The sequence below is a fragment of the Podarcis gaigeae genome, assembly GCF_964106915.1.
Source record: "Podarcis gaigeae genome assembly, chromosome: 1".
In the NCBI taxonomy this organism is placed as follows: Eukaryota; Metazoa; Chordata; class Lepidosauria; order Squamata; family Lacertidae; genus Podarcis; species Podarcis gaigeae.
The window spans coordinates 98,237,313-98,261,168 of record NC_139678.1 but is presented as its reverse complement, the minus strand read 5'-3'; the positions used below and the strand labels follow the sequence as shown (position 1 = coordinate 98,261,168).

Here is a 23,856-nt window from a genome sequence, read left to right as displayed (position 1 = left end):
TTTGGTCATGTTCCATTTTAACACATGTCAGCCAACGTATTGAAGTGTATCTCCTTTTTAAAACAAGGACAGCTGGTGGGAAGCAGGAACGGGGAAATGTTTTCAGTCGAGAGCTGCTTTCCTCCTGGGCAATCTTCCAGTGGTGGTTGAGAGTTGAAAGGTAAAGAGTGTGTGCAGCCAAAGGCAAAAGCGGTCAGAGCAGCAGATGTCACGTTTACATTTGTGTGGTCACTTTCACATCTACCCGGGCAAGTAGTTCAAGGACACATGCCAGCCAGGCAAAGTGCTCGAGGAGAGAGCAGAGCAGAGCTGGAGAGAGGTGCAGCCTGGGAAAGGGGGTGTGGCCTAGGAAAGGGGCAGGGCCTGGAAGACCCAACAGTTACCAGCTAAGTTACAGGGGTAGGTCATGGGAATCAGGAGCTGAGACCCTCCAATTGCCCCTATTTTTCAGGAACAATCCCAGATTTACAGAAGCCGTCCTGGAATGCCCTGCTTTTCCTTAGGACACCCCTATTTTCATTGGAGAAATGTTGGAGGGTATGGAGTTACGAGACCCCTGAGCCAAGGAGATAAGTAGCTATGCAACCTTTAGAAGACTTGTGATGGGAGAGGGAAGCTTCTTAATCTTTAATGTTTTCTTATGTTTTTATATGTGTTAGAAGCCACCCAGAGTGGCTGGGGTAACCCAGTCAGATGGGAGGGGTATAAATATTATTATTAGTATGATGATGATGATGATGATGGAATAGGATGTCCCTATTTTTATCGGACATTTTATAATATTGCCTTACAACAACAGTGTGTTGTATTCTCACAGTTAAAAAAGGCAGGCTTCCTTTTTCATGTGTGCTGCATATGTAGCCACTTCAATGGGTTTAAGAGATAGCAAGAATGGCTGGCTGGAATAACTGCTTTCACAGTCTCCCTGTATCTGGCGTGAATAGGATAGCTACGTAGCGTAATGGAGTGATAAATGCTGAGCTCCTGACTTCGCTCTAATTACAGGGGTTGAAAATTCGGCATGTCTTTACAAGACTTCAAGGGAGTTCCTCCCTGGGCTGATTTCAATCCAGCGTAGCGAAGACCTAATTCGGTGAAAAGCTCAATTAGAACGAAGGCTCAGGGTCACAGTTCCAGTCATTTAGCTAGATTAAAAGCCTGTTTCAGTGTAAGGCAAAAGCAGAACAAGGTGGAATACCTAAAAGAGATCAGCCCTTTTGAGTACCTCTGCAGAGGCCACTCAAGGAAGCAGTGGGGAGAGGAAGGGAGCAGTGCAGACTGCCCTGGGCACAAGCGTAAGAGAAGCAGGCTCGTAATTATACACCGGATTACATTATTCTTTCATGCTTTATTGGCTTCCTTTGCATTCACACAGTGTCGCTTCAAGTACATGAAAAGGAGCACTGAAAATGTGCATCCATAAAAGCTCTTGCTATACTCCAGTTTTCTGGAAGCAGGCAGTTTAATACATCAAAAGCATGAAGATCTTCCTTTTATAGTACCCGAAAACCAAGTGCAAAACTGGCAAGAGGAACTAATATTCTTAAGGTATTCACAACCACAGCCACCACTTCTGCTTGGCCTTTTGTAGTTTCTGAGTGTCCAGTAAGTAACAGGCAATAAAAATAAATTGCCTCATTTCTAGAATTTATATACAGTGGTACCTCGGGTTAAGTACTTAAGTTGTTCCAGAGGTCTGTTCTTAACCTGAAACTGTTCTTAACTTGAAGCACCACTTTCGCTTATGGGGCCTCCTGCTGCCGCTGCGCCAACGGAGCACAATTTCTGTTCTCATCCTGAAGCAAAGTTCTTAACCCGAGGTGATATTTCTGGGTTAGTGGAGTCTGTAACCTGAAGTCTGTAACACTGTACCTGAGTAGTACCTCGGGTATTTAACCCGAGGTACCACTGTACAGTATTTCAAATTGTCCGTACAGTATTTGAAGCAGTAACTAATCTATTAAAATTCAAAGGTCATTGCTAGAGCACAACCATTCATAAATTGTAAACGTTACACATCAAATCATAGAATTGTAGAGTTGGAAGGGACCCCAAAGGCCATCTAGTCCAGCCCCCTGCAATTCAGGAATCTCAAATAAGCATCCAAGTCAGATGGCCACCCAACCTCTGCTTAAAACCTCCTAGGAAGGAGAATCCGCCACCTTCCAAGGGAGTCTGTTCCACTGCTTAACAACTCTTGCCATCAGAAAATTATTCCTGATGTCAGAATCTCCTTTCTTGTAACTTGAATCACATGTAGATAAACCCGTGTGCCTGGGAAATTATCTGTGAGTTAGCACCAGGCATTTGAAGGTCATTTAAAGCACCCTCCCCACCCCACGAAATCCTAGGAACTGTTTCTCTGTGGACTTGGCTATACAGCTACAAATAAAATGTTTTAAGTTGTAAAGTGCAATATATAAATGTGACACTAGATGGTGATGGTGAGCTATGACAAATTCAATATATTTTTCAAAACTTTTTTTTTAAAAGCATTTTTCACAGCGTTTTTTTATATGTGTGTAGATTCCACCTGTGAGTGGTAAACTACAGCTCCTGCAGTTCTTGAGGGGGCAGAGTGATATGTTGTGAATGTGCTTTTAGCGTATGCAGCCTTAGATGATCCCAAAGTGTTGGTGTTGTGAAAGAAATTTATAAAGTGCAGGATCCAGACTCATAATTTCAGCATTCAGGTGCAGTTGAATGAAGGCATAAAATGAAATTATTAGTTTTACATGTTATTTCTTTTGTTCCAGTCATTAACTCTATGTGGTTCACAAACTGTGGCTTGAGGACGCTTCCTATGAAATCTTAGGGTTTTCTGGGTTCATAATATACGTCAGAACTGGGGAATCCATCACTTGCTTTCTGTTGCTGGATGCTAACTTCCATCAATATGGTCAGGGATGAAAGCAGCTATAGCAGGCATAGGCAAACTCAGACCTCCAGATATTTTGGGACTACAACTCCCATCATCCCTAGCTAACAGGACCAGTGGTCAGGGATAATGGGAATTGTAGTCCCAAAACATCCGGAGGACCGAGTTTGCCTATGCCTGAGCTATAGCCTCACAACATCACAAGGGCCACAGGATTATCATCCTTGGTATAAGGAATCCCAAGCCATTTCCCCCTTTTAACACAGCTCTTCAAACCCCTTCTATCTGCTTAAGGAGAACAGTGATCTGCAGGGGCCATTTTGTGTTGATTACTGAATTGGTGTTCTTGCCTTTCAACACTGGCTCTGGCCTGGTGGAACGCTCTGTTTCATGAGACCAGGGCCCTGTAGGATCTGATTTCTTTCTGCATGGCCTGTAAGACAGAGTTGTTCCGCCTGGCCTTTGGCTTGGAATCAATTTGATTCCCCCCCCCCCTTTCTTTTTTCCTCCTATGATGAGGCTGCATTTTAATGTTTTAATGTTGTATTTTAATCTTGTTTTTTAAGTTGTATTTCAATCAACTTGTTTTATTATTGGTTGTTAGCCGCCCTGAGCCCGGTCTTGGCTGAGGAGGGCAGGGTATAAATTAATTATTTTATTATTATTATTATTATTATTATTATTATTATCCTCCAGACTGTCATTATTTTGCAGGAGGGATTCAGACTGTAAAAGGTAAAGGTAAAGGTACCCCTGCCCGTACGGGCCAGTCTTGACAGACTCTGGGGTTGTGCGCCCATCTCACTCAAGAGGCCAGGGGCCAGCGCTGTCCAGAGACACTTCCGGGTCACGTGGCCAGCGTGACATCGCTGCTCTGGCGAGCCAGAGCCGCACACGGAAACGCCGTTTTACCTTCCCGCTGGTAAGCGGTCCCTATTTATCTACTTGCACCCGGAGGTGCTTTCGAACTGCTAGGTTGGCAGGCGCTGGGACCGAGCAGCGGGAGCGCACCCCGCCGCAGGGATTCGAACCGCCAACCTTTTGATCGGCAAGTCCTAGGCGCTGAGGCTTTAACCCACAGCGCCACCTGCGTCCCCCATTCAGACTGTAGGTTTATGAAATTCAAGTAGAGCAATGTGCTTTGTCATCATAGCACGACAAATCCAGTCTAAAAGACCCAGACTTTTGTGGTTAGCAAAGTGATGGTGAAATACACCGAAATGACAGGTAAACACCCAACAAGCAAATCAAAATGAGTGCAGGGTAAATGCTTGTTGTTGTACAACCGGCCCATAAACCAATGAGAACCAATGCTCAATAAAGACCTCACAGAGTGGTGCAAGCTTTGTGCAGGTGAATCAGAATGAAAACTGAATAAACAAGTTTTATTATGGAAGAGCCCTTATGACATGGAGTCGGATTAAATTTTGGGCTCTTTCTATTAATTCCATGACTGTACTTTGTCAGTTGGGTATTAAAATGTTGCCTGTAAAATGATGAGAGATTTGCACAGACTTAGTCTTGCCTATATTATTAGTTGCAAGCAACAATGCCAGCTCTGAGCTATTACACCTTCCTTAAGGCGATTCATTCCCCACAGCGCCTTCCTAAATGTTATCTCAATCAATAACGAAGCAATTAAAGCCACCAATGTTTTGGATGTTTTACAAGCCTCTCTGAGTTCTCTAGCCATTTCCTGATGAACTTTCAAGCAGTCTTGGGGTTAAAAACAAGGATCATTAAGTCTCTTTTCTTGTCCTTAATCACTGGATTAGCTCTTTGTTGTATCAGCTGCAAAGCTTCACTCCTTTCAAGTCCTTCTGCAAGTTTCCCTTCCTTAATTCAGAAAAAAAGAAGTAAAGAGGTTCAGGAAGGGTGTGTGGAAAGTGCCATTATGCCGGTTGGTCAGAAAACACATGAGGAGTGCAGTGGGGATGAGCATGGAAGCTCTGACACCTCTCTGTCATTGTACCCATTACCCTTAACTTGGAAGTGGGGAGCTGACTGCAGGGGGCAGCCTCCAGTATCTGTGGAGGCTCCCTATGCTTTTGAGAACAATGGAAAATCAGAGTTCTAAAATGTGCAGGGACCTTCCACAGTCACCCTCCACAAGTTGAGGATAATAGGAATTATGGGGGGAGGGGAGCAGAGATAGCACATTGCCTCCACCTGGTTTCCCATTCCCCTTCTGAAGGCTGCATTGTAATGTCCTGCATAGGGCTTAGATGGCGCTGGAATTTGCTGTATCTTGGTGGAATCAGGGGTTTCCTGTAGCTGTTCCTGTTTAAAAGAGACAATGAAATTTCTGTCCAACTTCCTGGCTGGTGTGGTCTCCAAGCTTTCTATGATAAATAGGTCCTAAAATGCCATACTCTCCAAGTGTCCCAATTTCCCAGGGACAGTCCTGGTACTATGAAAGCCTAATTTGATCTCACAGTGTCCCTATTTCCTCTTCCAGAGCCACCGCTGCTAAGCTCAGAGAGGAGTGTGTGCCAGTGCTTGTCCGGAGAGCTGGTGGTGGCGGCAGCTGTGGCTGTGAGGGAGCCTCTCCATGGCCGGTGATGTGAGCCTCCTCCCTTGGGCAGCTTGTAGTCACTGCTGGAGAGTGGGCAAGGAGTAAGGAAGGCTGCAGCTGCCAAGGCCCAGCTGCCAAGGCCCTGTGGATGCACTGATTCTGAGGGGCAGGTAGATGGCAGGGCCGCCCTGGATGAGAAGCAAAATGGAGCAGAGCAGAGTGCAAGGAGTCTTGGAGTTGTTTGTTTGTTTGTTTGTTTGTTTGCTTGCTTGCTTGCTTGCTTGCTTGTTTTAAAATGCTTTGTGCATCCATGTCTAACCATGCCTGTTTGTTGTGTGTTTTTCTTTTTGTAAGAAAAGAATAAAAAATAAAATTGGGATTAAGGGACGGTGGAGGGGGTGTGTGGTGTGTCCCATTGCTGTAGTGGTGGTGGCACTCAGCCTTCTTCTGATAAGAAATGCTGGGGGGGGCAACAAAAATGGGGGGGTCAGTTGTGCGGGGAGGGGAGTGAGAAATGTCCCTACTTTCATCTGAGGAATGTTAGAGGGTATGAAATGCTAGAATAAAATTTGACACCTTGCCATTTTGGCTTGTGCTTATTAAATTTCCCTATCACAAAACCAACCCCTGAAACCTATATGTGTTGATGTTGGGCTGGTTTTGTTATGAGAGAGGGAAATATTCAGTGATACCCATTTTCCTGGATTCAGATGTCAAACAGCAAAGGGCAATCCTACAAAAAATACAAGGACTGGTATGATATGACCATGATGCTGCAAGTATACATAAAGAACTACAGAAATTGCTTGGAATCTGGCAAGAAATGTCGACTGTTCTTCGATTTATTTTTCTGTATTTGTCTGAATATTGCTGGATGGATTTCCAGGAGACTCTCAGCTATGGCTGGCACAGGGCAGCTTAAACTAAAAAGAGACTCCCAGGGAGCAATATGGTCATGTACATGGTACTTTAAGAGTGCATGCAACAACATTCCAAACCTAGAGAAAATTTACTGGCTTGTAATCTTCTCGTATATTTCTCCCATATTCCCTCTTGGGGGCTTTCCTCTGGCTAGTAGCTATACAGCTGCGCTCCACACTGTTGGAAAAGAACGAAAGCCTCATGAAAAGCTTCTCAGTACCAGTTGGTTCCAAATTAAGCAAAGGAGATTTTGCCCATCAATAGGCAGAAAGTACAAGGTGGCCAATGTTGCATTGGGTAGTACTGTTCAAGAAACACAAACTAAAACCCTCCTTGCTCTCCTGGAATTAGCCACATGAAGCCTAGCTAAAATCAATTATCAATATGTCATTTCAATGATTATATTAGTGAATAATGAATGCATTGCACAAGAAGCACAATTTGTGGAGTGTGTTTTTCTGGCTATGTTCAATTCTGTGGATTTCTCTGCTTAAACCATGAAACATCAATGCTGAGCCTGAAGGACTGCATCACACAGCAATAGTGAGACTATTGTGTGGCAGTCACGAAACCACAAATAGGCATTAGCAATGTTTGCAAGATGGCATGATGACACTCTAGGCCAAGAATGTCAAAGCAGCTGGCCATTTTGGAGCATTTGCATTTGTGATAAGAGGGAGGCATCTCTGGTAACTCAACACTAGAGTGGAAAAGCTGATCAATATTTAGACAAACAATGACAATAATCTTCTGAAGGGGGGTCACGTAAAAATGGTTATTTAGTTCTGGCAATTAGTTTGAGTGCCAGTCACATGATTCAGCTGGGAAAACCTGGACTGTGACCTTTCTGGGGCTTTAAAGTGTGATGGCGCTGTCATTTTTTATGGAAAAGCCATGCATAATGAATGAGTGCAAATGCTAACCTTTTAATAAGTAAATGGTTGAGGAAGGCATGTTTTGAAAACGGCCAAAAATGGTCCATATTAAGTATGCATGACTGGTGCTTGGAAGAAAAAGTGATAGAAGTTCATCCAGCCATCATCTGTCCAGTTCAAAATGATAAGAGGTCTATGTATATGCAGGAAAGGCATTTATATTGGCATGTTGGTCAGTGTTTATACAAAAGTTCATTGCAGTGCTTATCCAGACACCCTTGACCTGGCTGCATGCACTATATGATGCACATGAAGACACACCTTCCCATCTTGGGGACCAGTTGTTTGAGACGGGAGGCAAACAGTTCATGGCATGACATTGCAGATTTTCGGAATGGGGGTGATTCAGAAATGACCCCCCCACAGCTTGGAAATTAATGGCATGAACCCAAATCACTCTGAATTGCAGTTCAGCTCATGAATAATTTTGGCTTTTTCTGAGCTGTGCTCACCAAGGCCCTTTTCCTCTCTCATGGGTTGACCTTTTTGCGATCAAAGCAGCAGCAACAAAGGGCTGCATAAGAGAAGGTTGCTTAAATCTGAAAGCCTTATACAGTGGTACCTCGGGTTACGTACGCTTCAGGTTACAGACTCCACTAACCCAGAAATAGTACCTTGGGTTAAGAACTTTGCTTCAGGATGAGAACAGAAATCGTGCGGCGGCGGTGCGGCAGCAGCGGGAGGCCCCATTAGCTAAAGTAGTGCTTCAGGTTAAGAAAAGTTTCAGGTTAAGAACGGACCTCTGGAACGAATTAAGTTCTTAACCTGAGGTACCACTGTAGTTAAGTTAGTGGCTCAAACATAATAGGAAATGTAAGATGCCAGGACTACTGGGACCTTGAACATGGAGACCTCGATAAACTACCATTCCCAGGCGTCTTCAAGTTGAACATCTCTTGTTTGAGGCCCAAGGAGTAGTCATCTCTTTCACACAGGTCTCGCCTGTCTATGAGGTGGACTAAAGCAGTCACCTCAGGCAGAGGAATCCCATGGGGCATCACCAAGGTCATGCAGCAGCAGCAGCTTCGAGAAAGATCTTACAAAGATCTAAAGAGTGTCATGTGATTGCTTGAGATCTCACCAGAAGACGATAATGATGTGAGACCCCGGTAAGCAAGGCTTCGGCAGCAGGGGTGGGAAAGCAGAACTTTCCCATTTCAGGTGGTGAAATGGGATCGGCCAACCCTGCTTTGACACCCTTAACACATCTGCCGAAAAGGTACCTTTGGTAAACAGGAAGGTGACAAAATGACTGGGACAGGGGGACTGGCAATAGGGAAAGTTTGGGGCAGTAGAGGGCTGACAGGGCCTAGAATTGCCTGATGAAGTTTGGAAAGAATGAAAACACAGTCCAAATCAACAAGGGATGAAGGGCTGTAGTTCAAGGACATGGGTGATAAACTTATAACCCCAAATAATTAAGGCATATGCTTAATATTAGTAGTGCCTCTGTTGATTGACCTGTATAAAATCTGGAACAAAGCACCACCTTTTGGAAATTCTCCCCAGATGTCAATTCCACCTTTGAATGTCCAGAAAAATCTGGACATATGGCAGCCTTATTTTAGGTATGGAAAAATCAATAGACAGTGCTAAGTTAATTCCAAATGCACCAGTTAATTACATTAAAACTATTCATCAAAAATTCTCTCCGTTCCATTTAGCTTTTATATATTCTTATTGTGAGATGATAGATGGTAGATAGATAGATGATAGATAGATAGATAGATAGATAGATAGATAGATAGATAGATAGATGATAGATAGATAGATAGATAGATAGATAGATTAGATAGATAGATAGATAGATAGATAGATAGATAGATAGATAGATAGATGATAGATGATAGATAGATAGATAGATAGATAGATAGATAGATAGATAGATAGAGATAGATAGATAGATAGATAGATAGCAATGATATGACACGTTAAAACCTCAGTCATGCAAACTGTATGACTGAGGTAAGATGCCCATCAGTTTAAGTCAAGATATTAGTGGTACTATGAGTGCTTTGCAAAGTATTACAAAAAGGCTAATCTGTGAATTATTATATTAGAGCTATTCCTTCAAAAGCCTGTTGAAAAGAAGCTGGATACACAGAGTATTTGTGTGTGGAAATGGATGGAAGCAGGTATATGAATTTTGGGGAAGCATGAATGTACCTGGATGTGAGAGTAACACATACACTTTTAAAAATGTGTCCCAGAAATGCATGTCTTTCCTAACAGTAGAAACCAGGGAATAACTGTAGCTTAGTGGTAGAGCATCTGCTTCCCATGCAAAAAGTCCCAGGTTCAATTCCTGGTGTCCTCAGAGTACAGCTGGGAATAATTCCTTCTTGAAATCCTGGAGAAAGGCCCTGTCAGCCACTATAGGTAATACAGTGGTACCTCTGGTTACGAACTTAATTCGTTCCAGAGGTCCATTCTTAACCTGAAACCGTTCCTAACCTGAGGTACCGCTTTAGCTAATGGGGCCTCCTGCTGCCGCCGCGCGATTTCTGTTCTCATCCTGAGGTAAAGTTCTTAACCCAAGGTACTGCTTCCGGGTTAGCGGAGTCTGTAACCCAAAGTGTTTGTAACCCGAAGTACCACTGTACCAAGCTATATGGACTCAGTATAGTCTGATTCAGTATATTGCAGCTTCCTATGTACAGTATTTCAACCTTTTAAATATGTAGTCACTGTGAATTGTGAACTTACTGAAATTGAGGGCAAAGGTTGGGGAAAGGGCTTCCATTTCCCCACTGCACATGCTCACTGCAGCTTCCCAGAGAGCTTGCACATTTTTACATGACAAGGGGGAAACAGGTGCACAGCTCCGGCGTAGCTGTGCAGCTACTTTGAGGTGGCAGCTCCACCTCCTTCGCCTTATTTACAGAGCAACCATATGCTAGATCTAAAAGGAGCAACCATTCAAAAAATGACCCTGCTGCTGGAGGGGAGTTGGGAGAGCAGCGGCTGATGCTAACAGGAGCAATGTGGCAGCTGCTGTGCATAAAAGTGATGGGGCCGAGGGGCTGCTGGGCTCACCATGAAGTCGAGCGGGGGTGCTGCATCCGACCTGGAGGAACTGGAGAGCGGCAGCAGCGAGAGCAGCTCCGGAAAATCCTTGACTTCCACCGGAGCCCAAGGGAAGCGCAAGCGGAAGAGCCCTCGGCTGAGCGGGCTGAGCAAGCAGAGGCAAGCTGCCAATGCCCGGGAGAGGGACCGAACCCACAGCGTGAACACAGCCTTCAGCACCCTCCGCACCCTCATCCCAACCGAGCCCGCAGACCGCAAGCTGTCCAAGATAGAGACCTTGCGCCTGGCCTCCAGCTACATCTCCCACCTGGCTAACATGCTGCTCCTACAGCAGCAGCAGCAGCAGCAGCCACCGCAACTGAGCGAGAGCTTGGGGGAGCAACAGCTGCCTTCCAGGCAGCCCTGCTTGCAATACCAGCCTCTCCTGCAGGGCGGCGGCACAGCAACAGCACCAAGACCAATCTGTACCTTCTGCCTGAGCAACCAGAGGAAGCTGGTAAGGCTGGCATCTAGCACTCAGTAACATCCCCATCCCCCAAACATATACACCGCAAGCTGTGGCCTGCACGGATTGGGGTTGTTTTCAGCAGAGGTGTAGCAAGGGAGAATTTTGCAGGAAGGTGAGCCTCTGCTCTGGTCATCGGCTTTAAAGCCTGCACCTGAACTGGCATCAAATTGAGGAACGTATCAGAAAGGTGAACTAGAGCTTTCGTTAACTCAGTGTGTCCAGTTGGGGAACCAAAATATGTACAGAACAGACAATCCTTGTCTGAAACTGTTCGGGCACCATGTGTGTGTGCGCGCACACTCCTTCTTTTTAAAGCATGTTCCTTACAAAAACTCACTCCCTTCATGTGAGCATTGCTTGAATAAATGTGCAAAAGCTGCAGTTTGCTTTGTGTTGTAGCTGGGAAAAATAATTTGCATTTCCCTCTTATTTTGGGGATTTGCATCATCACCTGCCAAGTGTAACATCCTGTTTACATTTGGGGCCTTTGTGTGTTTTCCTTTTATTTTGTTCCATACTGTATGAAGATTTTTCTCTTTCTCTTCCTCAATAGAATATTTTTTTTAAAAAAGAATATTTCCCCCCTTTCTTTTAGCTTCATTGTGCCTGGTCTATTTTATAGCTTGCACTGAAAAGAATTTATATACATAAATTTCATATTTCAAAACTGAGACTGTCAGTGTTTGAAATGTTCAGGCGTTTAAACCCCAACCAACCGTGAAGTGCACAGGTGAAGCTTATCTCTGCTTTGGTGGCTAGGACCTTTTATATTAACAGGTAAAATTTGGGTGAGATGGCCACTGACAACTGAACTGAAATAAAACTTTAATGTATGGTTTATGTGCACTGCCTCGTTATAATGGATGCCTTTATTCTATTTGCAGCACAGAGAAAGGGAGAAACACTTGTCTCTTTAAAAGCATTGTGGACATTGATTCAGAAGAGAAGCTTGCACAAATACTGGACTGGTTATAGAACAGTTGTAGGTAACCTCTCTCTCTCTCTCTCTGCCACTTATATCATAATGTTTACATTGAAATCATGCAATTACATAAAAAAGGGAAAGGGGAGGGGGAGGACTAACCCTGATCTGCACTTTGTTTTCCATTGCCAGAGGCTTATTCAAAGGGGATTTTTGCAGTTGAAACTGAACACGGTGGGGAAAGTTGCACCTGGTGTGGCAGCTATTTTCGTGCAAGAAATGCTAAACCTAAGCAGCCAAGCCCTGATACTGATGCCTCCTAGACCTATGTCACATGATGGAACTTGAGCTGTCAAACACCCGGTGTCTCCTCTTAATGGGAGACTATCATAATGCACCAGGCTCACAGCCTCTAGCTACCATTGGACGGCTAAGCCATGTCACACCGCCCTCTCTCTTTTTCAGCCAAAACCTCATTGGCCTCTGCTAGCAGATTCAAGGATTTCCACTAAAATTGCGCATTAAAGGATCGTACACAAATTACAGGAGAAGCACATACCCAAAGGCTAGAGCGGTTGTACCCATTTTGTTTCTTGATCAACACAGTGTGGTTCCTCTTGTCAGTCCGTGGGCCAGACAAGAAGAAATTAATTGCATTTAGCATATTATGTTTTTATTCTAAAAAAAATAGTAGCTGTGAGGAAGATCAGGAGAGAACTGACATTTCCCCCCTCTGCTCTACTATCCTGGTGAAAATACACCACCATGATCACGCACCGCTTTTACTTTCAAAGTAAAACAAAACCCATTAAATGCTTATGTCCATTTAATGTACCATTTAGTTTTTCCCCACCCCAGACAGTCACAGGGGGAAAGGGCAAGAATTTCCTCTGTCCAGTCAAGATTTGCTCAAAATGAATCAAAATAACATCCATCCTGTGTCTCTCAATCATAGTCAGTCCAGGGCCAGATCACTTTTTGCTGTGTGTGAGAAAGACAATGTAGTGTAGCGACAAGTAAAAACCTGTTGTGCTACAACCGCTTGCTTCGCCTCTCTCACAAGGTAGCTTAAGCATGTCTATTTTATCGTCTCTCTACTGCAGATGCTGAGGGAAGCCGTCATGTAACTTTGTACCCATGGTACTGAAATGAGCAAAGCACCCCGATGTCAGCTTCAGAACAAACCCATCTTTGGCCATGTGAATGCAGCCACAGACTTGCACCACAGCTCTGCTGTCAAATCAGCTTAGCCAAATGGCTCTGGAGGGAGATGCAGCCAAACTGAGAGGAGGTTCTCCACTTAGGCCTGAAACTTGAGAAGGGCTGTCGAGTGACTCAGGCCAATTCTTGAAACAGTGTGGGATCTTTCTAAATTTGTTCATCATTGAAGTGTGGAGCAGGGAAAGTTCCCAAGAGCCCTCTAAATTTATCTGCTCTCCTTGGTTACTCGCAAGTTGTGCCTGTACATTATCACTGGTGCTACAGTATCTGACTGCTGGTCGTCATGTAAGCCTGCAATCTTTATTTTGAATTAAGCTGAGCAAGTTTTGGGAGGGTTTTTTAAGCCACTTTTCCAAACACGGGCAGAATAATAAAGCAAAACAACATTAGTTCACAGTAGAGGGGTTTCTAAAATGGTCAGACAAAGCTTTCGTTAAGTAGACATATACATTGTTTAGAGCGGGAATAAGAGGTGTGTGCTTGCGCGCGTGTGAAAACATTTTCGCAATGTGGTATGTCGCCGTAACATATGGCCTCATCTTTCATATCTAAAAGTAATTAATCCTACTCAGCTAGGTGACCTTGGGCCAGTCACTATTTCTCAGTTTAACCCACCTCACAGGGTTGTTGTGAAAATAAACTGGGGATTGGAGGAGAACCCTGTAGGTCACCCTGAGCATCTTGGAGGAAAGCTGGGTTATAAATGTAATAAACAAACAAATAAATAAATAAATAAATACAAAAATCAGGAAAAAGAAATAAATTGGGAAAATCAGTCAAGATTAACGATGCTCCAATAATGATTCCTCAGCATTCCAAAATAATAATAATATGTATATATTAATCCCTGAGTTAAGCCACATGAAGGTAATGCTCTGTGGCATACATTTCACAATGTAGATGAATGTTTAATTCTCTTAGCCAGGCATCCCCAAACTTGTCTCTCCAGCTGTTTTGGGACTACAATTCCCATCATCGCTGACCACTGGTCCTGTTAGCTAGGGATGATGGGAGTTGTAGTCCCAAAACAGCTGCAGGGCCGAGTTTGGGGATGCCTGCTCTTAGCTATCACAAACCCTTCATCATAAATTTTGCTTATAGTCAAGGAAGAATATAGAACAGGTTGGTTTAACCCTAAGTAAACCTCTCCCCTTCGGTGAAGCAACTTTTGTGGTCCTACTCACAACCATCCAAATTTCTGTGGCTTTTCTTGACAGGAAGCTTAAATACAGCTACCAGTTTTGGAGACAAAATGAACCAGCATGTCAGAGTGTATTTTTTTTTATTAAAAAACCTACTAAGCTAGGGTATGTTGATAGGCAGTTTGAAAGAATATGAAACACATTCCACTTCTTCCTCACAGTCTGGGGGTCAGTGCCTTGTTTTGATGGACATTTTCCCCCTTGTGCCCATGACAGCTCCTTGCTCATAATAAGTCAACTGTTATATTTCCCTTAAGCGGACTTGGGGATTTTGCACACCTCTGACAAAGCTACACAGCTCAGACTGAGTAGAGGTGGCCTGCATGCAGTTAACAAGCCTCTTGCTGACCCATTTATAACAAAGTGGTCATCATAGGCACAAGAAAAAGCGTCAGAAAAGGTCCTATTTAGTGACTGGTTCATATGAATTTTGTTCACATTTTGGGCATACATCCCTCCTTCATTTTCTATTGCACTCCTGTAATTTTCAAAATGTTACATGCACTTTTAATAATTATCTTTCAATTGCTTTGGAAAGAATAATCATATTCTAAAGGAGGACCGGATTATGACCCTTTGTCAATTCTAAAGAAAACAGGTGTTCCAAACAGGCCAATTTCCCCACTATTCTGTTGCAATGGTTGGGGGAAAATGCCCTTGCTGAATGTTTTCTATTTTAGAGCTCTTAAAGGGACATAAGGGCTTTCTCCTTCTTAGAAGTTGATGCCCATGCTATTTAATTTTTTAAAAGTCTTTTACAATTGGAATAAATATAGTCTGGTCTTCTTCTTTTTACCAGAAACAGTAGACTATTCCATTACAGTACACTTCATCCGCACTATCCTTTCATAAACAGGTAAATAGCATCTGAATTATAAGTATCCCCCCATATAGATAGATAGATAGATAGATAGATAATAGATAGATAGAGATAGATGATGATAGATAGATTGATAGATAGAGATAAATAGATAGATGTAGATAGATATAGATAGATGATATATTAAGCTCACCCACCCAGTCTTTTTGATTCCCCACCCCTTTAATTATACATGTAATGTCATATCTATATATGGGCAGTCCAGGTTTCCTTAAGTAACCAGCACATGAGCAGGGACCTAGAACTATGCATATAACTGTACAAAAATACCCGCATGGGACTTGAGTCCTTGAAATGCATGATGGACATACATTTTGCAAATAATTTCGCTTTAAGAAAAAGCACAAGCAGCCCGGATGTTCAATGCAAGAGACAATCCAATATGGGCAAAGCTTGATTGGAACAGAACAGTCAAACTCTGTTAAAATGAAGTCATCCTCTGTCCTTAATCCTAATATTTAAATAGCTCCTCCTGAACATTTGGGTAGTTTTACAGTTCTTTCTACTGGGCCCCTGCATGAATATTTATGCTGATAACTACTAACAGAAGTTAAGCATTTGGTTTGTGAGATCATGAAAGTCAGCAATCAAATGAATATGACTCAAGGGATTACTATATCCTACAGTGTATAGTGAGGCAAGACTTTAATCTTCAAGTTGTTCTAGCTAAGGCTCCCGAGTCCATAAGCAGCTCTGCTTCTGATGCTTCCCCACACCAAGGCCTCTCCAGGTAGGATGCAGCCACCCTGAAGCAGACCTATAGTGCATCGCAAGCGCGTGAACTTCTTCTTAAGCAGCCATTTACCTTCTGCCAAGGTTGTTGCAACTTTGCATTGGCAAGACTGCATCTGCTTCACACCCACAACTCCAGGATCCTTTACACTTTTGGGATTTGGGGCTCTTTCAATGTTATTTTGGTGATAACTGGCCACCTACAGTTGGTTACAGCAATTTAGAGGTCAGGGTTTCCAAATACTAACCTTGAGACTCTGTGTCCACCATTGGATCTCTGAATTTGCAGTTCACTACCCCACACACTAACCTTGTAGCTGTGTTCCTATACGTGTGCACATACTATGCTGTCATAGTTTATGCATTTTTTTAACCATATGGGTAGAAAGAAGAAGTGAGCACCATTTATCTGCTGCAAGCCAACTGCTTGTTCTGGACATGCAGGCTCCAACACACAGCTGGAACTCCCTCACCTGCATAATAAACCCCACTGTCATGAAGAGGGGCTGTGCAAAAGGGTATTCTTTGGAGCAGAATATCCAGACGGACTATGCTGTAAAATGTTTCAGTTCAATTGGGTGCTATCTCTTGAATTTACACTTTTAAGATGCCTTGTATGAAAATAGAAGTGGAAAGCCTAGTTCTCTTGAAAATGTACATAACAAAGTATGCTTTATATTGATGTTGCTTAATGTGCTAATTTTCAAATCCAAGCATCTCTGTTTATTCAATGTACGGCTGCTATGTAAGGCAGTTAATGTCATTCTAAAGCACACCAGGGCCGGTTAAATCAGAATGCTCAGGAATAAAATCTTACTGTGGTATCCTAGGCATTACTCAGCCTTACAGTTTACAACTTGTGTGGCAACATGGAATGTCATGCAAGCCAAGGGCACAGAATTCCATGCAGGAGGTGGTAGGTCTTGCCATTCCTCCTCAGCAATCTGCTTGGTTTCTGTGCTGGGTTGGAGGAAAAGGAACCTATTCATCAGCTCTGTCCTTCCTCTTCCAGCCTGTCCAGAACCCTGCATTCCCATGCTGACTTTGAAGTAAGAGGGTTGTATGTCTCCATCACCAGCATGGAAACATAGTGGAATAGCCTCTTGTCAGACTTGTAAAAAATAAAATAAAATAAACATTGGCTACTAAACTTTGTGGGCTTATTCGCAAGGCTGATGCTACTGATAAGAGGAAAATCATTAACATATTTTTAACAAAAGCTTTTAAACATACTACCTAACTACTACTAATGGTTCAAAATGCCCATTTGTGCTCTTATAAGAACAGCCAGGGTTTTTTTTTTAGAAAAAAATATTATTACTGCCCTTTGGGCTGAACAGTAGTAACAATGCCTGTGTAAAAGAGACAAGTTTGTTTACAAAAGCCTGAAAATTTCTTCTAAAATAAAGTGTATTTTTGTAAGACAGATTTAACATTAAAATAATTCTAAACATCCATTTTCCTCTGTATTTTTATTTTGCTGTTGAAAAATATCTCTTGGATAAGACGCCCAAGCAATGGGCGGTGGTTGCTTATGCTAAAACATTGAGGAGTGGCTAGTGATGTAGCAGCTGTTTCTCATCTTCTACTCCTGATATTCAATAAAAGAAGTGGGGAGGACCATATCTGCCAGCTTAGCCCCCAATTTGCATGCACACTCAAAGAGTCAAACAGGTAGATATGTTTTTGGCAGAGAAAGGGAACCACTTGGGTAGCCTTCTGAGGGCTGCTTTAGGTCTAAAAGGAAAAAAGAGGTGAGGCAGAAGCAGCTTAGTCATGCTGGCCACATAACCCGGGGGGGGATGCAATATTTTTGTATACATTTTACATTTAAATCCCCCTTTAAAAGGTAAAGGTAAAGGACCCCTGACAGTTAAGTCCAGTCGCGAACGACTCTGGGGTTGCGGCGCTCATCTCACTTTATAAGCCGTTTGTCCGCAGACAGTTTTTCTGAGTCATGTGGCCAGCATGACTAAGCCACTTTTGGCGAGCCAGAGCAGTGCACCGAAACGCCGTTTACCTTCCCGCCGGAGCGGTACCTATTTATCTGCTTGCACTTTGACGTGCTTTCGAACTGCCATTCAGAACATTTATTTCTAAGTTGAGAGACATCCATTTCCTTTACATGAAAACAAAAACAAAGCACTTTGATACATAATTAACATTTGCAAAGTTGAGTTTGCAAGAAAAGACAATTTCAAAAAGCTGATAACTGGTATCCAAAGATTTTGCAACCCAAGCAAAACACACTTCACAGGTGCAACCTGTCCTTCTACACACAAACTGCAGCTCTCTGCAACACCTGAAAAACTTATCTGAAAGGTGCCCTTACCGAGTAGAGCAAGGGTGGACAACCTGTGGTTTTCCCAGCATATTTGAGTCCAACTCCAATCAGCCCTGGCCAAGAAGCCAATGATCAGGGACAATGAGAGTTGTAGCCCATCAAAATCTGGAAAGGCTACAGGTTCTCCACTCCTGTACTGGGACTTGTTTTGATAGGGCATGAGAGGTGCAGGTGGGAAATAGAATTGGTTACCTCTCCTGTACTAGTAGAAGCACCTTCTGCTCTCACAGCAGAATCCAAGCCACTGTTGCCTGTTAATGCATATTCTCTTGTTTACAAACCTGGCGACATATCCTTCAAGGCAACCAGCGACATCATTCATCCAAACGTATGCAGTAGTTATTGAACTTGTCAACCAAAGAGCAACCATGCCAAAAGAAGAACTTCGCCTGAGGAAAAGGCCAGGCAGCTGTCAGGTTTAGATGGGATCAGGCAGCTGGGACTCCTCCACCTGAAAGAGAGCTTTGTACTTTGAAGCTGAGCCTTCCTAGGAAAGAAACAATATGTTCAGAATGAAGAACAGCAAACTCAAATGGGCTTTCGGCCAATAAAAAAAAAAAACAACCCAAAGGGTTTGAATAAGCAATGCATTATGAAATACATTCCAGTCAGACAGGTGTGTTAGTGGCAACATGTATTGCCGATGAACATGAATACATCAGGGCAAATGTAAAAGTGCATTTGTGGAAAATGTGAAAGCAAAGTAAATCTAGAAGAAGAAGAAGAAGAAGAATATGGCTACGTTGGCTAGAAGTGACACTAAATATACATGTGTCATTCAAAATAGCCAGCTTTTAAGCTTCCCTGTGCCTAATAATTTAATTGAAGTAACTCATATCAAATAGCACAACATTCTGTGTTTCTTCACCAGCTGGTATCAGCCAATTACATGTGGCAGTGAAATGGTGATCATCATGGTGTCAGGACACATGAAAACACATTATATCTGACATTAATGTTATCTTATTCTTGTCCTTTCTAGGAGACCCAAACATCTACCTGGATATATCCTTAATCTGCTCATCTTCAAGCCACATTGCTGTGTTTCTCTTAGAGGAGAAATTAGATCTGTGGAAATTAATCCACAAGTGGATCCATTAATCCAAGGGGATCCATGAATGTTTCATGGTTGGTGGGGTGATTGGGTTCAAAGGACATCTGAGCTCTGGTGAGACACCATTGTTAAAACATCTGCACTGGCTGCAGGACCGTGCAGAGCTTGTCTGAGGCCTGGGGCAGGAGTCTTCTTAAGAGTAAAGTTATAAGCTCAAAGAAGAAAAAGCAGCCGGTCCCTGGCAGCACCCCACTCCACAGCTGGTTTAGCCCTCCAAGGCCCAGGGCAAGTGTACACAGCTGGCCACCCCCTCTGCCTGGGCCTGACTGGCGGTCCATCTGCTACCAAGCCAAGTTCAAAGTCTTTGTATTAATTTACAACTTGGGTCCAAGTCACTTAGAGAGTGCCTGAACCCTTATATCCTAGCTCAGTCACTGGGATCATCTATCTGTAGGAGTGTTGCTGGTTGTGTCCCAGGTTAGTGAGGCTCATGTGGCATCAGCACAAAACCAAACTTTTAGTGTAATTTGTCTAGTCCTGTGGAAGGTTCTTCCAGCAGGGATTTAGCAGGCATCTTCAATATTGACTTTTAAATGTTTGCTGAAAACTTTCCTTTGCATCTAGGCTTATGCAGACAAGTGAGATTAAACACTTTCTGTAATAGTAAATTGGCAATCTGTTTAAATAAGAATAACCTGTGCTTTTTATTTTGCATATATAATGGTTGTAAACTGCTTTGATACTTTTGATGAAATTGCAGTATACACAGGGTGGGTGGGTGGGTGTGTGCGTGTGTATACACACCAGCTTATATTAGTTTTAAATACAACCCAGAAAAAAGTAATCACTTTAACTCTGGTTGATATAAATGAGGAAAATAAAATTCAAAACCCCCACTGAACTCAGTCATATTTAGAGTTATAGAATTAGCATCCATTTATTTCCAGGTGCAACTATTTCTACCTCCCTCCATAACATATATGGATTGACAATGAAATGAATAGCAGGAGATAGTCGGACCATTTCCTTGCCAGAATATCAATTCAGCCTTCAGGCATTTGAGCTAAAATCTGTAGGCACCTAACAATTAACTCCAACTAGCACCTGCAGGACTCTTTAATTCCTCTACTTCACAGACAGAGCTTTCCAAAATGTGTGTCGCGACCTGTTAGTGTGTCAGCTGAAATGTTGTAGGTGTGCCACGCAAACGCTACCTATGCTCCTCCCGGGGCTGGAAAGGGGTTAGTTTAACCTCTGTTTTGCTAGTAAAACTGAATTATTGCGTTGAGAAATGATGCAGAAGAAGTGTGACACCAACATGAAAAGTTTTGAAAGCTCTGTTAGGAAATATAGATGTCTAACCCATTAATTTGAGTACTATTCTGACATTTAAAAATGTGAATGGAAGTGAATATTAAATTTATTCACACTGAAAACTGAAATGCTGCTTTGTTACTTATGCATTACATGGAGGTCTTCTGGTTCCATACTCGGGGTCCTGATAATCTATTTTCTTTGGTTCTGTGCTTCTTAATATTGGGGTTATATGTTTGGTCTTTCTGAAAGGTCAGACTCTAGTGGATTATAGCACCAAACTGGATATTGCTCAGAGATCTACACAGGTGTGACCCAGCAAAGGTCAGTAGTAGTCCAATACTTTGTTCAAGTCTGGAGAGTTATAAATAGAGGGTGAAAATATAGTTCTATATAAACAGGTGATGTGTGCTAGCCTTCTAAGGTCATTACAAACAGTCCAGAGAAGATTCATGCCTGATTCAACCAAAAGCTAATCAATATATGAATAAAAGGAATCGAGAATTTCTGGATATTTGAACTTTACAAAAGTCCTGAACGATAATTTCCATTGGGAGCTCATATATTTAGTTCCTCTAAAAATTGCTTTGTGCTGTGATTCAATAAGTGTGTAGCTAAAGTTTTAATCAATTGTTGTCAAGGTTTCAACTGGGTAGCCTTACCTGAAAAATAAATCATGCTATTAAAAAAATAAAATGCAGCACTTCAAATTATCACAGACGTATTCTAAAATTAAATTTTGTGTCAAGTCTTATAGATAACACTTTGTGTGAGATTATAAATTCAGGTTGCCAGGACAACATTTACGAAGGAAGAGTGCTCTGGGCCTGTAAAGATGCCTGAAGCAGGTTTATACCATCCCTTATTTGTAGCTGTTTGAGAAGGAAACTGCATAAGCATTGTTCTAAGAAGATTAGCATCTGCATGAAGCAGACCGTCTGCTACTGACACACTTTCAACCATGCCTATTTTATCTTTTAGGGTTTTTTCCAAAGGGGTTTAGCTGATGTGGGCAGTTGAAATCCCAGGTGTATAGAGATCCTGGGTATATAGAGATGTATAGGTGTATAGGGATGCGGGTGGCGCTGTGGTCTAAACCACAGAGTCTAGGGCTTGCTGATCAGAATGTTTGCGGTTCGAATCCCCACGACGGGGTGAGCTCCCGTTGCTCAGTCCCTGCTCCTGCCAACCTAGCAGTTCGAAAACACATCAAGTGCAAGTAGATAAATAGGTACTGCTCTGGCAGGAAGGTAAACAGCATTTCCGTGTGCTGCTCTGGTTCACCAGAAGTGGCTTAGTCATGCTGGCCACATGATCTGGAAGCTGTACGCCAGCTCCCTCAGCCAATAAAGCGAGATGAGCGCCGCAACCCCAGAGTCATCCGCGACCTAATGGTCAGGGGTCCCTTTACCTTTACCTTTAATTGATGTGGGCAGTTGAAATCCCAGGTGTATAGAGATCCAAAGGAGGACAATAGCCCATCTCTCTTTATCTTTACCACTTTATAGCCCCAGCAGACTTTCAAAGCAGCTTACAGAAGATTCCCACAGTAAAAAAAAGAAGAAAAAAATCAAATCTTGTTCCAACAGCGGGAGTAACATGGTATTCCTATGATAGAACAAATGTTTGCTATCCAACAAGTTCAGATCTCTTGTTGTGTTCTTATCCTTGGTCAGAGCCTGCTGATAACCTCTGAGGGAAAGATATAGGACAGAGCAGCTGGAATTTGCTCAACTCAAGATGGAGGCAAGTTTTCCCTTGCTGATGAAGTTGCTGGACTTCTGTTCCCTGAAGCAAGGGAATGGAGCTGAGCAGCTGGATCTTGCTCAGCCAATGATGGAGAAACAGAAGCAGAAATAAGAAGACTTCAAAGCAGTGCTATTTTTCCAGAAAAAGAGGTTCTGGGGCAGGGGAGGGGAGCCCTGCAGCAAAGTGATTCACCTGCATCATGCATGAACAGAGGACACATATATTATACGAGGATGAATAGGTTATATGACTCTGCTGTATTAGTGCCTTCCATCATCCATATCAACAGTCTCCAGTCTGAGATGACAGCGGAGACCAGTAATGTTAGCAACTCTTGGAATAAAGGTTGTGCCTGCTCCTCATATATCACAGAACCACTTGGAATTATAGGGGGCGTAGCTTAGATTTCACTTTTCTTTCCTGAAATAGTCCATTTTCTCTGAAAGAGAGAATGTGCTGTTCTATCAGGCAGAGCATACTTGAAAGAAAAATGATGATGAAAACCCCCCCATCCTTACTCAGATTGTGAATTTAAAGATGAGCCTACATTCTGCTGCCACCCCGAAGGTCCTGAGATGCATTACGGTCAGAAGAAAGTAGCGATATGTCTTCAAATTTATTCTTGTGGGACAAATGAACCGAGATACAGCTCCCCTTTCCTCTTCTTGCTGCAGTTGCCAAGAAATTGCTTAAGACCCTTTATGATGAATAGGGAGAAAGAATGAGACATACAAGCAAGCTATATAGAGCTACATGAAAGAATGGCAAGGGGCAGGAGGGGAGGAATGTTACTGGGCAGAATGATGAATTTTTGGAGAGTGAAATCTATCTCCTCACTTTGTAGTCCACTTTCTGATCAAGATTTTGCAGGCATGATGATCCTAAAAGTTTGTAAAGCATGCTCTGCTCCATCAGAAACTGTACAGTATGCCTGTCCAGTTGTGTTCATGCAATTCCGGGGCACCCTGGAGGCAAATATTAACTGCAACAGATCAACACAGGTTGTAGGATCTGAGTTGCTGTCTTAATATTGAATTCCCTGGCCAGCTCTCTACTTTCAGCAGCAGCAAAGAGCGTGGGAGGAAATCAAACAGACGGAAACTGCTGCTTTCCATGCTTATCCAAAGCAGGAATGTATCCCAAGGGAAGCAACACAAGAAAGCAAAAAGGCTTTATAAAGGATGCCCTTAGAAGGCCAAGTAAATCTAGTAGCGGGGAAAGAAGAAGAAGATAATAAGCAATGAATTCTGAAACCCACTAGAATAGCCTTTATCGAACCATCATTCAATGCATCTGAGAAGCTAAGATTTAACAGTCCACATTTGTGGCTGACAGTACAACCTGGGTGCTTCAAGCCCATTTCCCTGAAATTTGTATATCACATATAATCAACTATACAGGGGCTCAGTAGATGCCAAATTATACTGACTGCTCATGAATTGGAATACAGAGGAAAACACTTCAGCATAAAACAAGCTTTCTTGAAAATAACAAGATAATTGCTACAGTTTAGCCATAAGGAATGGGTTAATATTAGGGCTGTAAAGTTTAATCAGTAGTTTAATCAAAACTTTAGTTGATTACTCAGGGTCAATGTGAATTGGTGAGGGCAAATTTGAATTGATGGTACTGTGAGTTAAAAAAAAATCGAGGC

General features: G+C 42.8%; 1 protein-coding gene and 2 long non-coding RNA genes across 5 annotated transcripts in view; 1 reads left to right on the top strand and 2 right to left on the bottom strand.

Moving 5' to 3' along the window:
• LOC310833859 overlaps positions 1–18,570 on the bottom strand; it is a 110,763-nt gene extending 92,193 nt beyond the window's left edge. Inside the window, exon 1 of the long non-coding RNA XR_014558968.1 lies at positions 18,367–18,570. This is a non-coding gene — a long non-coding RNA (uncharacterized lncRNA). The remainder of the gene's footprint in view (positions 1–18,366) is intronic.
• LOC310833686 lies at positions 1,332–10,740 on the bottom strand. The gene is made up of 5 exons (XR_014558879.1): positions 10,286–10,740; positions 6,392–6,491; positions 3,985–4,714; positions 3,073–3,604; positions 1,332–2,943 (listed from the first exon to the last, which is right to left on the bottom strand). It is a non-coding gene; the product is annotated as an uncharacterized lncRNA (long non-coding RNA).
• On the top strand, positions 10,068–17,195 carry LOC310832998 (transcription factor 15-like). 3 transcript variants are annotated; one of them, XM_083715358.1, is made up of 3 exons: positions 10,068–10,772; positions 11,669–11,770; positions 12,810–17,195. In XM_083715358.1, exons 1-2 carry the CDS (start codon positions 10,287–10,289, stop codon positions 11,699–11,701), a joined length of 519 nt encoding a protein of 172 aa, XP_083571484.1. In that variant the 5' UTR covers positions 10,068–10,286; the 3' UTR covers positions 11,702–11,770; positions 12,810–17,195. The 3 variants fall into 3 exon arrangements, with proteins under 3 accessions (XP_083571484.1, XP_083571483.1, XP_083571485.1); XM_083715357.1 differs by having other exon boundaries at positions 10,156–10,772; positions 11,669–11,766; XM_083715359.1 differs by having other exon boundaries at positions 10,156–10,971; positions 11,669–11,766.
• Positions 18,571–23,856: the final 5,286 nt, after the last annotated feature.